The sequence below is a fragment of the Camelus ferus genome, chromosome 6 (assembly GCF_009834535.1).
Source record: "Camelus ferus isolate YT-003-E chromosome 6, BCGSAC_Cfer_1.0, whole genome shotgun sequence".
Taxonomy (NCBI): domain Eukaryota; kingdom Metazoa; phylum Chordata; class Mammalia; order Artiodactyla; family Camelidae; genus Camelus; species Camelus ferus.
In genome coordinates this window covers 75,026,033-75,043,352 of record NC_045701.1, presented here as the reverse complement: position 1 = coordinate 75,043,352, position 17,320 = coordinate 75,026,033, and the positions used below count along the sequence as shown (strand labels likewise).

Here is a 17,320-nt window from a genome sequence, read left to right as displayed (position 1 = left end):
CTGTGCATCAGAGATTGTGTAATTCCTGTTAAGGATTCCCTTCTGTCTCAGGAAGAAATATGGCCAGTTCTTTAATTATTGAAAAGACTGGCTAGTATCCAAGCCAGCAATACAATGAAGCAGAATCAGTATTTGAATATTAGGGACCAGTGACGAGTCCTTTCTCTGCTGAAAACAATCTTCCTTATCTTGTATTGATCATTTTATCTTTCCGTGCCTTCAATTTCCTTACCTCTAAAATACAGACATTAGATTGCCTCTCTAATTCCAACTTTTTTTTTTCTATTTAGTAATAAAAAGCTATCATTGTTGAATTGCTGAAATGTGCCCGTCAGTCTTCCAGGTGTTTTATGTAAGTGATCTCGAGTAGGTCATCATTGTTCTGTGATGTCGATGGTACTGATTCCCTTCTATAAATTTAGCCTCTTTGGTTCACAGACAGTAAGCAGTTCTAAGGTCATAGACTAGCAGAGCTGGGATTTGAACTCAAGTCTGGTACCCATGCTCTTTCCATGGTAGGCCACTGTCTCCCTGGGATGTTATTTTGAGTCCTGTAAGCCTAGCTATTTTCTCATTACCGTTACAAGTTTCCACAGGAAGTACACAATACTGTAGGTGGAAGTGTTTATTTAAGATAAATACTATTTAGAGTACCCTGACTTATTTGGGACCAGGCTTTCATTTTTAAATGTTCACTAAGGTGCCCAGTCTTTTGTGTGTGTTGACTGTCAAGTGAGAGTAGAGGAGAAATTGTGCTTTACTGTATTTTAGCTACATCAGTGAACAAATAATTATTGTTGAGACCTATACCATAGTCTACTTTTTGTCCCTAATCCCTCATGGAAAATGTTTTAAATGTAGGCTGAGCAGTTCTTCTTTATGAATATGAGAAATAACAAGGTGGGTGGAAAGATCTTTGTGTGCTAGACAGAGCAGATTTCTTTATTCTGTAAATTTGCCTCATTATTCTACCTTGTCCAGTTTTTCCACTTTTGTAATTTCCAGTTGATAAATATCCTTTTGTAAGCAAAATGTCTGAAATTATGATCTTAGATATGTGATCAGTTAAAGCTAGAATTTCTGGGGTGTCCTATCCACATTATTTTTTTAATAGAATCACTTATTGATTTATGTTAATTTTAAATGTCATATTCATATGAGTAGGCTGTCTGTAATTTTCTTAGAATTTGAATACAACCACTGCAGTCATTAAAAATGGAGCCAGTGGCAGCCACAGCCAATCCATTTTAAAGGGAGGGTTCTTTTCTACCATCTTCTAAATGCATTGTTTTACAGGTATTATTTATAGTTAAGTGTTTTATAATTAAGAACTCATTTAAGGACTTACCTTTTTTCATCTCTGTCTGTTCTTTGGTCATTTTACTCCTGGAAGAGAAGAGCTAACTTAGTAGGCCTGAGACAGCTTTCCTTAGGAGGGCCTGCTTGCAAGGTAGGCCCTGGTCTAGCATCTAGAAACTTGAGTGATAATCAGTTCTTTACACTGATACGAATCTTTCCCTAATGGTGAGGGTAGCTCTCTGTGCCTAGACCTTTTGTACAAACAAAATGTTGTTTAAGCTGAACATCTGCTTTACTTCTGGGAGTGTGGAATTCTGGTACATGCTAGGCAGACAGTGGCTAAGTGACTAGCCCCTAATTAAAACTTTGGGCACTGAGTCTCTAATGAACTTCCCTGGTAGACAACAGTTGATGGGTGTTGTCAGAATTCACTGCTGGGAGAATTGAGCATGTCTCGTGTGATTCCACTGGGAGAAGGGTCTTGGAAGCTTGCACCTGGTTTCCACTGGTCTTCACTGCATGTCCTTCCCCTTTTACTGATGTTGCCTTCTGTCTTTTCACTCTAATAAATCTTAGCATAAGCACAACTATGTACTTCTATATGCTTCTAGTCCTGTGAATCCTTCTAGCTGTCGCCAAACCTAAGACCTTCAACACAGCTAGTAGCTAATATTTTTTTCCCCACCTGAAAAAGGAAAGAGAAAAGAAATGGAATTAAATGTATAAAGTTTTAGTAAGTTTGTGCTTTTGGTAATATACTGTGAAGGGGATTGGAACATGCCACCCAAAGTATGCCACTTTGGCATATTGATTATTTTCAGCTGAAGGCACTTGAGGGCGAATAGATGCAGAAAGGGCTCTCTGACCTCCTGTTTCTACCTGAAAGCAGATCAGTATTTACCATGAGGAAGGAAACCTCCTTGTACCAGGAAGAGAAAAACATTCTCATCATTGGAGACTGGGAGGTGATCTGTACAAACCTAAAACAACCCTTATCTTCCATTAATTTCCCACATATATTTCCTAGTCACTTTCCTACAGTTTACCACCCCTAGATGCTTCTTAAATCCCTTTTCCTTTGTCTTGTCATTCTCCATAAATTCTTTTTTAAAAAGACATATAAGCTCTCTGTCCTGACCACTTCTTTGGGTCTTCATTTTTCCTATGAAGGATCCTGAAGGTATGTAAAAATATTAAATAAAATTTGTAATCTTTTCTCCTGTTAATCTATCTTGTGTTAGTTTAATTCTCAGGTCCACCACAGAAACTGAAAGGTTCCCTTTGGGAGTCTAAAGGTTTTTCCTTCCCTGCAACTGGAAAAAAAAGAATTCCTGGTAAAAAGTATGCTTCTATGTCTTTGGATTGATTTTATCTTTGATGGTACTTATATAGTGAGAAATAAATAGTGGGCTTATTTAAGTGATATGAAATTTAACCACCCTGCTTTAGTAGCTGAGATAATTCACACAATTTAAATACAAAAAGTTCTTCAGGGTAGTTGCTTCCAGGAATATATGATAGTAATGATGGAATTCAAAATTATCATAATTGAATAAACAAGAAACTTGTTTTTCATTTAACATTTCTTGTAGTACATAGGATGATACTAGTATTTACCAAATGTGCCTACCCTGAAAGTATTTATGGATTAAGGATGTGTTTGTATGCTCATGTGCCCAATGTATACGTGTGTATGTATGTATGAGTGTGTGTGTTTATGGGAGGAATTGTAATGAGGGTTCTCATTCTTTTGATTGATGGGGGAGAAGTGTTTGTTACAATTATACCATTCTGATTGGTTATTTGAGGAAGATGAATTAAAGAATGTCAAAGCAGTGGCTGAATAGGATCTGCCGAGGAGTGAATATAAGGAAGGAGTTCTTTGACAAGTTTCACTTGAGGTGTAATGTAGTCAAACTGACAGGGGCAAAGTGGTGGCAACAGTTTCCAGACTCCAGGCCGTTAAGAGGTGGTGTGTTCATCCAGTTTTCAAATTGAAACCTACTTTCCCATCAGTAGTGAGAACCATATTATTTACAGTAAGAACCACCCCTTTTCTGTTCATTTACACTCACATATCCAATTAATGCCGTGATGTTTACAGATATTCTTCTAAGTAAATCATTGTCTGTTATCTTTGAATATGAAAGTCTGAAATTTTAAAATGTGAGAACAAAGAAATTTAGTTGTTAAGCTCTGGGCTTGCACGTATTAATACTATTCTTATTGCTCTGTAATTACAGAAGAATAAATAATGCTAAACTTCTTTACTTCTGGACTCAAAAGAGTTGCTGGAGAAATTCGAAGAATTTTGTATGCTCTTGGGCCCATTATAAATTTGAGACTATCTAAGTGTAACCTTATTTCTGTTTGTCAGCTCTTAAACCTTTATCTCTTGTTCAGTTTCTCTTTTTGTACAGCAGTTATTTCAGATTTTCTCGCTATATTTAAATACACAGTTCTGCCTCCATTTTTATCCTTCCTCAGGAGAGAGAGCCTTTACCGCTATTTTAATAGTACTGTCTTTTTGTTAGGAGTTGATCATTTGATAAACTCACTTTTCTGACATGTTAAAATTAAGATGCCTGTGGGATTACCTAGTGTAGAAAGTCATTATGCAATTAGATATTTAAAGGTCTGTAGTTTAGAAGATCAGTCTGGCCCTGAATTAAGAATCACTTATATCTGTTTTTCTGCATACTTACCACCAAAGACATTTTGTAGGTGGAATGATGCTTAATACTAGAACCCTGTACAGTTAATCTCTATTTAAAAGCTAAATAGTAGAAGAGACCCAGGAAAGGAGATTGTTAAAGAACAGGAAGAAAAAGGAAAACTAGTGAGAGTGTTATTATGAAAATAAGAGAAGAAGAGAGACTTAAGAATGAGAAGAAGTAATTGGCAGTGTCACATGCAATAAGAATAGCAGGAAAGATTTGAAGAAATTCCATTGTATTTGGCTATAGGTGATCTTTGGGGATCTTGATGAGAGCTATTTTAATTATATAATAAAGATGGAAACCAGATCCAGTGAATTGGAAATAAGACTGTAGGCATCAAGTGTGGACTGCCCGTTTCCAGGAGTTTATTTTAACAGGAAGAGTACAGGGTGCTGGTTAACAGATCATGTCAGATTGATAAAAGTTTTTTTGTTTGTTTCATTTAAAAAAAAATCACTGATTTTTTTTTTGAAGATCAGAGGAGTAGAGCAGAATAATCAGTAGGGAGAGAGAGGTTGAAGATGTGGAAGGTGTAGTGAAGCTCTTGAGGGATGTGTAAAGAAGTAGCAAAGACAGGCTTATTTGTCTAAGGAAGAAAGATCCCTTTTCCTCAGAGCCTGGAGAAGAGGAGAGACTGACCACTAGAAAGAGTCAGGATGGTACAAGTAGGAAATTTTGGGGGTGTCCTGCCTAATAGCCTCGATTTTACTTCTAAAGGGAGAGCTGTGTTATATCCTGGAGTGAGTGAAAGGATGGTCGGTTCAGAGACAGAACATTTTGCAATGGCCACAGTTTGGACGGGTTGGAGGCAGGCAGGGGAGTTTCTGGGCACTGAGGAGTTGGCTTTCAGTGTACGGTCGCATCAGCTGATACTCCTATGTGATTTTCCTTAAAGACCCAGTAACCTGATGTAGGAAATAGATTTTTTTAGTTCTCCCAGAGCTGGTGATTTTGCTGTTCAAGTTCAGTAGATGAACAGTTTTTAAAAGAAGTTTAAGATGTGAGCAAGAGAGTATTGAAAGTGAAATAAGGAAGTTAGGTTAAAGAGCCTGAATTTAAAGTCAGCAAAAGGAATGTCAGGGTTGTGGTCATCCACTTGACAATGAAGCACAGATGCATCAGAAGAAAAGAAGTGAGGTGACCAGGCAGATGGGTAGATAAAGCCAGAGGCCTGGGGAGGAGATAATGGAGGAAGGGGGTTTTGAGACATACCTCTTGCTTCAGAGAGGAATGTTCTGAAAAAAACACTGGGATGGGACTGTGGAAGTGGGTGACTGAAGAGGCCTGGAGTCAGGGTCATCTGAGAAACTGAAAGCTTAGCAAGGGTTGAAAACCTGGGCTCTGGAGCCAGACTATCTGGGTCTAAATCCTGTGCCCTCACTTGTTAGGTATGTGCTCTCGGGCACGTTCCAAGTGTTGGTTACCTGTCACTAAAGTCAGGATGATAACGGTGCCTTACTTTAGTTTGTGGTGGGATTGAATGAGGTAATTCATATAAAGCATTTGCACCATCCCTTGCACAGTGTAAGTGCTCAGTAAGCTTTAGTGGTTGCTGTCATCAACATCATTATTTTCATTATTATCGCTAGCTCCTTGTCATTTAGATCTTAGCTCGTATGTCACCTCCTAAGAGAGACCGTCCCCAGCCGCACCATAGAATATAGACCTGTTCAGGTAGCTAACTGTCCAGCACATTTTAGCACTGTTGTAATTGCTGTTAGTGTGAGTTTCTCCCCAGTTAGATTATTAGCTTCTTTGGTGTTGGAGCCAGGTCTTACTAACCTTTCTATAAACTGTGTATCTAACGCATAGGAAGTATAACCACTCTCCCAAGTGTTTGGTCTGGGGGAAAAATGGTATCTCTCTGTTGATACAGAAATCACTTCAATACTGCTTGATAATAAAGTTGATTTCCGGCATAGTGGTAAAACTTTTAGATATGGGCAAAAGGGCAAATCACCATCACTAGGGTTTTCTGATCTCATTAGAATTTTCCACACAAACAAGTGCACAGTTCTCAATTTACTGTTTTGTTTGGGTGGACAAAGGAGTGACTCATCTCTTCCAGGCTGCATTGAATTTAGCAAGCTGAGCAAATGCAGACCTCTTGTTTTCGAGGCATTAATTTTGTTGCCATAATGTCAAACCATGGCTTTAATCATGAGAGAAATTATATTTAGCTTTATTTGAGCCACAGTTCAGGGATAATGGAATCTGGAACTTAATAGCCTGCTCTTAGAGCCAGAGGAAGTTGGTAAATGTTTCCAGTCTCTGTTTGTAGGTGCCTTAATGCAATGTAGGTAATATTTACTGTTGGTCCAGCTCACAGTGTCATCGTAGCCTCCTGAACCCAATCTCACTTGGACACATGATCTTTTCATGTTACTTTTGTTACCACAGATGTTTGGAAACCGAGGCTCTGGAAGGGCAGCTTATGGGACACGTTGTAAGCACTTATTGCTGAACTTGTCACCCCCTTCCAAAGCTTTATGAGAGTGGCTTAATGTTAATGATTATAACATACATTCTTTTTATTTGTTTAAAATGTTATATAAAAGTGATGACCTCTCATTTTTGAAGTTAAAAATCGATATTTACCCATTCTTCTCAAATTAAAAATGTATCAATCATGATGATTTAGTATAAATTCCAAATGTATTATTGACCAACTCTGTTTTAGGGAAGCTAGATTTTAAGAGTTCAGGTTCTTTTCTTGATTAGGTAAGTATTCCACATAAATTTAAGTTTATTTGAAAATCTATGCTACAGTGACTTGTATAAACTTGAGATCAGTTCATCAACTTAACAACATTATGTTGATTTAGCTGGAAATAACCTATCTAGAAACACTTTACTGAGAGTTTTAAATAGACTTTTACATATAGTGTTATCTATACTATATTTCTATTATCAGTGCTCATTTTTTGTTAGATTTTTATTTTATTATAACAAAATTTTATGCCAGCTAAAAAGTAAAATATTACATATGATTATATATGATTGCTGTGATAATCTGACAAATTTTGAAACATTGACATTTCTTTATTTGGACAAAACACTACATTCTTAGTAAAGCAATGCACACTGTTTTTCTCATCAACAAGGCTTTCTATTTTGGTGATAGTCAATTCGAAAAAAACAATTTTCCCTTTTTGGATAATAAGGTAGTCTAAAAAAGAGGAAATATTTTTATATAAAATTATTCTCAACTAATGTGATCATAAAATACATAGGAAAGTACTCATGTGTTTTTGATTGATTACTAATTTAGTGACATGGGAAATTCTTGTTTGATGATATGTTATGCGTCCAATTTTGACCAGAACAATTTCGTAATATTTCACATGCCTCATTCCTAGAATTTAACACGTGAATTGGAGAAGAGGGAAAAACAGCAACTAGAGATGTTGGATGAACTGAAGGAGATCCAGAATCACTTTGAGGCATGTGACGCCAAGCAGAAGCGTGCTGACCTCCAGATCTCGAAGCTAACTCACCATGTGGAGGAGGCAACCAAGCAGGCTGAGCAGTACCTCCTCGAGTTCCAGCAGTCAGAGGCCTTGAGGCAGGAGGCAGAGAAGAGGAGAGAAGAGCTGAAGCTGAAAGCTCAGGAGTCTATTAGGCAGTGGAAGCTAAAGCATAAGAAGTTAGAGCGAGCACTGGAGAAACAGTCTGAATCTCTTGATCAACTGACAAACAAAAATAATCAGGTATAAAAGCCAGATTCCTAAGGGATGATTTTTGCTGTGACCAACCATTCATTCATTTGTCCTTTGAACAAACACTGGAGTGCTGTATTATGCATATAACCTATCAAGATGTTCTTGGTAGAAGAGTCTTTTTGTCTTGGCTATTTCAAGGTAAAGAGTAATCAAGTTTTTAAAAAAATCTTTTTAAGGCCTTTTCAGTAGTTTAACATTCTGTGATTTTTTTCAGAGTTGGCCCTTAAAATAGATCCACTCCCCTCCTCCATTTTAGCTTTTAGTTCCTACGTTGAAATTATTCTTTTATATTCAAATGGAAGAAAATCACAAAATCTTCTTTAATATCACATCCTCTTTCCTCCAATGCATGTATTTTAAAGTTTTGTTTCTTTGTATATTTCAACTTTAGTGTTGGTTAGAAAGAAATATTTAAAAATGTAGTTGTTACTTCTGGACCATTTTCTGGTAGCAGCTCTAAGTTTAGCTGAGTGACACTGACAGTCTTACTCACGGTATTATCAGGTCTTACGCCTCTTTAAGACTTTTGTGCCCCTTTCATGGCAACAAAAAGTATGGCACTGATCTGTGTATGCATTTCACATCATCTTTTCTCTTGTATAATCAGTTACTTCATATGAATTTCATGCTTCTATATCTTTGTGTTGAATGAAACTCAGATGTTTATAAGACATAAGCAGAAAAGTCATGATTGATTTGTATCCATGTTTAGGCTTGCTTTATCATTTCTGCTTTGTCATTTGTCACTTGGTCAAGAACTCTGAATAATCCAGAAGAATAATAATTTGGATAAGTTGACTTTTTTCAAAAGAAAGCAAAATGTAGGGCAATTATATTTATAAAATCAATTGTCTGCACTTAAGAGTGGCAGATGCTTATTTCATGACAGATGAGCTGTCATGGAAAAGATGCTCTACCTTTTAAATATGAATTTCTTGTACATACAGAAGATGGAAGAAGTGATCACCTTACTCTCACTGTGGAATGCTTTTCATTTTAACCCATTAGACACTGCCTGACTGGTTGCCCCAAGGTAAAGCCGTTCCAAAGCTTTTATACTTAAATCTAAATTGATTTGATCCCAGGAAATTGCTCTACCTTGCTGATTCTGTTGTCAGCCTGGTTTGGCAACTGGTTCAGTGAGCCTGACTATAAGGCAGGTAGCTGGAGAGAAGAGTGGTTGCGGGGATTGATTGATTGAGAACCATCTGGAGATTTTGCTTAATTAGAGGAAATTTAGAAGGATCCATGTCATCAGATAGTATCTTAATCCATGGTGCTGAAAGTTTTCTAGATTGAGCTTTTCAGAATATTAAAAATTGTTAAAACAATCATTTCCCAGAAAACTCCTGATATAATTACTTTTATCACTTAGCATTGCTAATGATAAGCAAAGAAGTAGTTTTAAAGTGATTGCCACAGTTAGGATAGTATTACAATTATCACAGCAGGCATTGTAATTTCCACTTTAAAAGCCTTAAAATTAATGCAGCATGTCAGAGAGCAATGGTTAATCAAGGAAGAAAGGGTAACAAATATTTCACTGCAAATTCAAGTGTCCAGTAAATCTCTGAGGTGAAAATATGTTGTAAATAATTTTGGAAAAAAGTATGTATTTTTAAATATTTTACTGAATAATACCTCCAAAGAGTATTTAATTTTTAATAAAATGACAGAGCCACCTTAAGGCATGAATAATATAGCCTGCTCCTTTTTTGTTTTTTGGACTAATTATTTTCCAAAAGTGACTCCATGGTATATTTGGAAGTGTTATGTTAAAATAAAAATGATACTGCTTTACAAATAAAACCATTATGGTTTAAAGAATAAAGTAATTGTTTAATAAGTAGCTCTGTTGAGCCATTTTATATGCTCAACAGATGCAGTTTTTGCATTTTCAAAATAGTTCTGTGCCTACTTCCATTTTTCTTTTTCCAGCATAATTTATTTTCTGCTTTATGATGTGCCACTTAAAAATTCATTAGAAGGCCAAAGGCTTTTATTCTCCAAAAAATTGCTCTGATGTATTTGTTTCCCTGCTTTTTATATTTTTGGAATCTTCATAAGATTATCAGATATATATCATATAACAAAACTACATTACTGAAGAATATGGAATATCAAACAATTAGCATATCATGGCAGCAAAAACCAGAAAGGTGAGGTTGTGTATTTTCCTTAAAAGACAGTGGCATGAATGTTTATGTCAGGGATTCATGATGTTCTTTAGAGATATGTAGATGAAAACATATTGGAAGACCTAAAATCTTATAGATGTAAATGATCTAATCATAAATTGTGCTGTTTTTGTCTTTTTCTTTTAAAGCACTTTTTGAAGTCATTGGTTTTATATATGCTTTGAAAATGATAAAGGAGGAAGCTTGAACTTGGATTTTAATCATAGTGTATGCTTTTCTGAATGTTTCCAAATTCATTTTCTTTTTTAACATGGATAATGGGAATGATTCCTAGGCTTTGTTTTGTTTTGGCTTGTTTTTCTTGTTGAATTGGCAGAATAATTGGCTTGTCTGTGTACTGAGCTTTTTGCTTTGATAGTATTTGACTTCAGGAATCTTAACTTGCCATCTTTTCCTTCTGTGTATTGCCTTCAAACTGAGGGAAAAAGAACTATATGTACTGTCTTTTTAAATTTGAATTTTTTAATGTTTGAAAAGTAAGAAGAATCAGCTAAAGTGCACCCTTTTAAAAATGTGTGTAGTCCTGTCATATGCAACTTACGAAAGGCAGCGTACTGACACGTTGATAATCCACCAATCTTCCTGCATGTTCCCTCACATGCGGAAAAATAACTTTTTTCTTTAAAAACTTTTCTTGTCTATCTTTTAGTTAATTAAAAAAAAAACAACTGTATATACTTGGTAGTCAGGCCTTTGAGGAGTTGGTTCCTGTTCCTATAACCACCGTGATTTTAGGCAGTATCTTTCTTCCAGCTTCACACAGCCATTTTCAGTCGTTCTTTTATAATCTTCCCTTATAGCTCTTCCTGTGTGGAAGCAATGTTTGGTTAGAACATTCCCTTCCCATTGTTCCTGATTGCTGCTTATTTTTATGCCACCACATTTCTCAAGGATTTTCACACCTGGCTTTCCCTCAGCCTGTTTCATTTCATGTAATTTTTGCCATTAGCTTTGGTGATCTCAAAGCTCAAGTCAGCAACCCATTGAACTCTGTATCCTTATAATTCACTAATTTCCTATTTTACAGTGACCTTCAAATCACTCAGCAACTAATTTCTGTGGCTAAAATTTGTCATCATCTGTAATTTTTCTTTGTTCAGATCTTTAGTTCTAAAATGTCAGTCTCTGATTTTACACATTACAAAAAATTCCGTTTTCCTTTTTTAACCATTGCCATCTGAATTTGATCTTTCCACATTCCTTTGGTTGAGCAGCCATTTCCTGGAATCCGTATTTTCCTGTCAGACTGGACTCCATGAAAAGCTGCTCTGATGACATGCTCAGGAGCATCTTCAGTTGCTTGCTTCCGCCTCACACATTTTTACCAATCTGCAGCCTGGAAATCAGCCCAACTCTCCACCTTTTCCATTCCTACTCTTGAATAGACCAGCAAAACTTAACATAGACTATCAGTTGGTTCCTATAGCAGTCTTGGTTACCTCCCCAACCCCAATCCATTCTGTTCCATTCAAAAATTAATATAGGCTTATTATTAGGCATATGTAACCCTCTTCTGATCAGTGAGGAATGAAGTATGAAGTCTGTTGGGGAGATTCTGGTAAATAATTAGTCACTTCTAAGAAAGATACACTAGGAGGGAGAGGTTCTTCTTTGGAATATTGTTGTATTTGGCTGTGATGCTGGAAAGGCTGAAGCTGTCTGCCATGGTCCAAGAATGAAGCCTCACTCAGGGAGGGTATTGCTGAGAGAAATGCAGAGAGGTGGCCCTAGAAGTTTGACATACTGAGTCTGGAACAGTTCTGCCTGTATTGGAATGATAATAAATTGCCTTGTAGTTTATGCCAACTTGAATTGGAGTTTTCTCTTACTCTCAGCGAAAGAAATTCAAGCTGATGTGAAACATCAATTCTAGGAGTAAGGAGCTATAAGTTAAAGAACATAAAATGTAGAATTGACTAAGTGGAGAAGTGAGGTGAGGACGAGGACGACCATACTCTTCTAAAGAGAAAGTTGGAAAACCTTACTGTGCTATTGAAAGTAGTTGGTTAAACCATCAGAAGTCATACGTTGGGGGACTGATGCTGTGCCTCAAGGTATCATATTAAGTGACCAGTAGGAAAACTTTAGGATGTTGGAGTCTGTTGTGTGTGTGATTGCAGCCTTCAGAAAAGTCCTAAAAGAGAAAGATGAGTGCAGGTTGAAGCCGGTCTGTCTAAAAGCAGAGAGCAAGGTTTTAGGGGGTTGGGAGGCTGAATATCTGCAATCTGTGATCTAGATTTACTGAGTCTGATAATTTGGAGTCTTGTAGAGTTAGCAAAGCCAAATTATCTATCCGTGCTGAAGTTAGTCCAGGCAAGAGAGGGAGATAGGAAACTTAGCAGAAATAAAAATGAGGTCAAGAACAAGCCTGATTTCTCAGGCCCCTTTCAAGTAAGTCTGCTTAAGCATTTCTGGCCAGACAAAGGGGACTCAAGTCCATTGTTTTGAATTCCCTCAAGATAAAGGCTGTTCAACTGAGGGCCCCTGGGAATATCCAGGATATTGAGGTGCTGGTTAAGACAATGGTATTTCAGACTCTGTCTGAAGACAGTGTCTAGACAAAATCTTGGGCTGTGACTACTAGCCAAGCGTTAACAAAGGCACATAGACAGAACTTACTTAGTTTTTTACTGTCTGTAGTACCAAAAAAATTTCAAACTTGACCAACATATTCTGGAACTGTCTACCCTAACGCCGTCACTTTTGTCATGAATTGACATTGATGCTCAGAACACTGAAGTGGGAGGCAAGACCTGAGGGTTGTAGAGTAGCAGAGTCTGAGCTTTGAAGGATTCTTCTTGAACCACCCCATCTTGAGTCTTCCCGTTATGTGAGAAAAATAAATGTCCTGCTGTTTAAACCATCTTCTAGTATTTTGCAATCAAAGATATCTTACCTACAAGAGCTTTATCTTGAAAATATGATTTTTGTCTTTACGGCTGCATGGAAGTCTCTCAACTCATGGCCAGGGCCTGTGTTATCTATTCCAAACATTATTCACTATATTTAAGCCACCTCCCCTCGTTCTCAGATCCCTCCCGCCTTATCCTTACAGCCCAGACTGGATTCTGTCAGTTTTTGTCTTCTCTAGTGTGGTAAGTAGAATGACCTCCCAAGGATGTCTCAGCCTAATTCCTGGAACCTGTGGTTATGATAAAATATCACTCCCATGATTATGATGTGTTATATGGCATAGTTGATTTTAAGATAAGAGGATTATCTGGATGGGCCTAATCTAATCACAGGAGCCCTTAAAAGCAGATAAATTTTTCTGGCTTTGGGGAGAAGGGGAAATCAGAGGGATTCAAAATACGAGAAGGATTCATTATGGTGCGACTGGCTCCAGAGACTGAGGAGTCCATGAGCCAAGGAGTGTGGGTGGCCTTTAGAAGCTCAGCAAAACCCCTGGGCCCAAGGCTAGTGAGGAAACAGGGACTCAAGTCCTAGGTGCACAGAACTAAATTTTTCCAATAGCATGAATGAACTTGGAAGTGGATTTTCCCCCAAAATCTTCAGCTAAGAAAGAGCCCAGGCTAGCTGGCATCTTGATTTTAGCCTTAGGAGACCCTGGGCAGAATACTTTGTCTAGACTTGGGACCTGTGGAAACAGTGAGCTAATAAATGGGTATTGTTTTAAGCCATGAAATTTGTTGGAATTTGTTACACTGCAGTGGAAAAATAACACATCCACCCATAGGCTTATCTATATTTCTAGCCTTTTTCACTGTCTTAAAATCTTTCCAAAGTGAACTCTTTCATCTGTGTTCTAGAGTCTTTTCAATCCAGGGACATTGCTTTACCAGTTGTCTCCTCTCTCCACAGTTCTGATCACTATCTTGCATGAATATCTCCCTAAGACCCTGTTTCTCCTTGAACTTAAATCCCACCCCCACTTTTTGTCCCCTTTCCCACTAGTCTTTATCATAATCCTATGACGTAGCTATTATTATTATCTTTATAAAGATAAATAATTTTCTTAAGGTGTAGAACTACTTATGGCTGGACAGAGAACCAACATCAGTTCTCTCTGGCTGGAGCTCATCTGCTTAATCACCTCCTTTACTATTTCTCATGATAGCTTCACGCTGTTTCTCCTGTTAAAACTGAGAAGGATTTGAGGAAACCATTACATTTTATGGTGAATTGCTTCACATTGAACTGTTGATGTGTAAAGTGTAAAAATGCCTTGAAAGTATTTGCATTTTAACTCATTATTTCTAATTCTAAAGTGAGAATCTTAACTTTTTTTCCCCCTGGGTTCAAACCATGGTAGACAGCAGTAAACAGGTATAAAGATGTTTCTAATACCAGTGTTTGGGGACGGGAAATAATTTTAGCTCCCTTAGTTGCTGACTTTCTTATTTGTATTGATGGCTGGTGAGAATTAGAGGGTGAGTTCTTGGCCTCTGTCCCTCAAAGTCAGTCCTAACCCCCTAAAGAGGCTGGCACAGGGTGATGGCCATCTAGTCCCTTGACTGTTCTCATGAGTCCCTTCCCAATCTCTCCTAATCTTAAATTAATCTCACCTCTACCTTTGTGGGACTCCCTATTACATGCTGGTATGTTTCTTGTCGCTGTGGCCATTATTTGATTAATAATGACTGATTGTACCATAAGCTTTCTTAGATTGTATTTACATGCTTCCCTGTATTGTCTTCCATATCTGTTTGAGGTTTATCCTTTTAAAAAGTGTGCTATTGAAATGCAAATCATTGTTATTTTAAGTAACACTATATTATTTCAGCTTCTGGTAAATTATAATTGGAGTCTTTTCTCAATTTTATATTACATTTAAATAATTATTTATGACCAAGGATTGATTTGTTTTGGTGATGAAGATCTGAAACATATATTTCAAAGTGTTGCTGCTAAAAAGTAGTTGTATCTTTCTTCCTTTTTTAGCCTAAAAAGTATTAAAAACCAAAAAAAAATACAAAATATTATTTGATAAAGTTTTCTCCTTGTGACAAAACTTTATTTTGTTTTCTGGCAGTGTCTATGGTGGATTTTACAGTAACTTTTCCTTTATGCTAGATTCTGAAAGAAAAGGATGAATTGAAAAGCCAGCTTTATGCAGCGTTACAACAAATAGAGAGTCTTCGAAAGGAACTGAATGATGTGTTAACCAAGCGTGCCCTTCAAGATGAGGAGCTTCACTGTAAGGAGCAGAAACTAAGTGATATTAAGTCTCATCAAGCTGACCTTGAACTAGAAGTGAAGGATTCCTTGGATACTATCCATAGGTTGGAAAGTGAACTGAAAAAGCAGAGTAAGATTCAAAGCCAGATGAAAGCTGAGAAAGCTCACTTGGAGGAAGAAATTGCAGAGCTAAAGAAGAGCCAGGCCAAGGACAAAGCTCAACTTCTTGAGATGCAAGAAGCCATCAAGGACTTGAGTGCCATCCGGGCAGATCTCGCTAATAAATTGGCGGAGGAACAGAGAGCCAGGAAAGAGGTACTTAAGAACCTTTCTGACCTCAAGACACAGGCAAAATCCAAAGATGAAGAAACTGCTACAATTATTACACAGTTGAAACTAGAGCGAGATGTTCACCAGAGGGAGCTGGAAGATCTCACATCCTCATTGCAGAGTGTGAAAACTAAACATGAACAAAATATCCAGGAGCTGATGAAGCACTTCAAGAAGGAAAAGAGTGAGGCTGAGAATCATATTAGGACACTAAAGGTACCTGAGCCGAATTACCCTGATGATAGTGGAGGAAATTTCCTGGTGGCTCATGAAGTTAATAAAGCGTAAACTTTTAGAGATCATTCTGTATTCCCAAGCACTGAAGGGAAGATAAAACTAACAATAAAGAGGCTTATTCATGCCTGCTAGACCAGATTGAAATGAGTTATAGCAGCCACCTGGGAGCACCTATTTCAGAGCACTGAAGCCCTTTAAAAAGAATGTTCAGCTGTTTGGGGAGTTCAGGAAAGGCATAGGTGGCAGTAAGTTGTGGACCTGATTCGTGCCCTCATTCAACATTTATGATCTCCTAAAATGTAAAAGGCAGAGACTTGTCAAGGCCTTAGAAGCTTTAACTATGGGCCTTATTAGTATGGTAACTAAAGTGGATCAGCTTGCAGGTTGTGTAAGGCTTTTGAGATTTACCCCTTTTCCAAATCAAAGTTGCCTGGGTAAATGCATAATTGAGATCTTGCATTTGGGGAAATATTTCTAAGATCTTTAGATATTAGCATTATCACCATGCAGGGGAATCATTTCATAATATGATTGTCAGGAGTGTGTTTAATCCATCCATCCTTCCTGCTTTAGTTTTTCTCCATGGCACCATCATCATATGATACAGATTCCATATTATTTATTTTTAAATCTCCATTTATTAGCATGAAAACTCTATGAGTACTGGGATTTGATCCTGTTTTATTTACAGCTATAATCCCCAGCACCCAGTTCCTGGAACATGATAAATATCTATTGAATAAGTGAATACATGGATACATCTTCAAAGATTAAGGAATCTTGAGGAAAAAATTATAATTAAAATACAGCTACCATAAAAATGCTTATAATGAAAGATGAAATTATCTTGTAATAGCTGCTATTTGTAGAATGTTTTCCGCTATTTTGTGAATTCTTCTCCAGTCCTACATAGGCTACTGGCAGTACTGAATTTGGGGTCATTTAAGTGGTGTGGGCAGAGCAGGATGGAGGCTGAAAGAATAGGTAAGAGGCTTTTACTCTATTTCATTGAACCTAAGACACCATCAGTTGTAAGATGCATCGTTGTTGTGTGCTACTAAAGAAAAAAAATATATACTGCCTTTGAAAACATGACATGCTATCAACCATAAGACAACATCCTAATACAGAGAAGGTAAAATGTAAAAAAAATATGTGTTGATATTGGTGAAATATGGCATAATAGTCTTTCAGAGTTGATGAGGACATAAACAAAAGTAGAATTAGATACATGGAGAAGAAAAGCTGATCGTAAAAGAAAATAAAGTACATATCATACGTTGATTGGCTGTGACGATGATAATAATACTAGCAGACATTTTTTTCAGCACTTAGTTTATGCTAGTTTTATTACTATAAGAACTTTACATGTTACTCACTTAATATTCACATCATCCCTGCAGTTTGTATGGTATTAATTTCTATCTGAAGAGGAAGTGGAGACATGAGAAGTTAAGTAACTTGCCCCAAGGTCTTAAATCTGGAGAGTAGTAGAGACAGGGTTGGAACTCAGATGGTCAAATGCTTGAGTTCTTAACTACATTGCTGTGCTGGAAAAGGTATAGAATCAAGGATGACTAGATGTAGATTTGGGTGATTAGTTGGATAATGAAGCTCTTTGTCAAGATGGTTAATATAGACAGAACAGAATTGGAGAGAATAATGCCAAATCCAG

General features: G+C 37.1%; 1 protein-coding gene across 7 annotated transcripts in view; it reads left to right on the top strand.

The window, feature by feature from the left end:
- The window catches only part of CEP128 (centrosomal protein 128), a 357,186-nt gene that overhangs the window by 108,906 nt on the left and 230,960 nt on the right, over positions 1-17,320 (top strand). For 6 of the 7 annotated variants that reach the window (XM_032482452.1, XM_032482451.1, XM_032482456.1 and 3 more), the window contains 2 exons: positions 7,379-7,729; positions 14,974-15,624. In XM_032482452.1, the coding sequence (XP_032338343.1) occupies positions 7,379-7,729; positions 14,974-15,624 (1,002 nt within the window). The remainder of the gene's footprint in view (positions 1-7,378; positions 7,730-14,973; positions 15,625-17,320) is intronic. The other variant, XM_032482457.1, reaches the window with a different exon arrangement.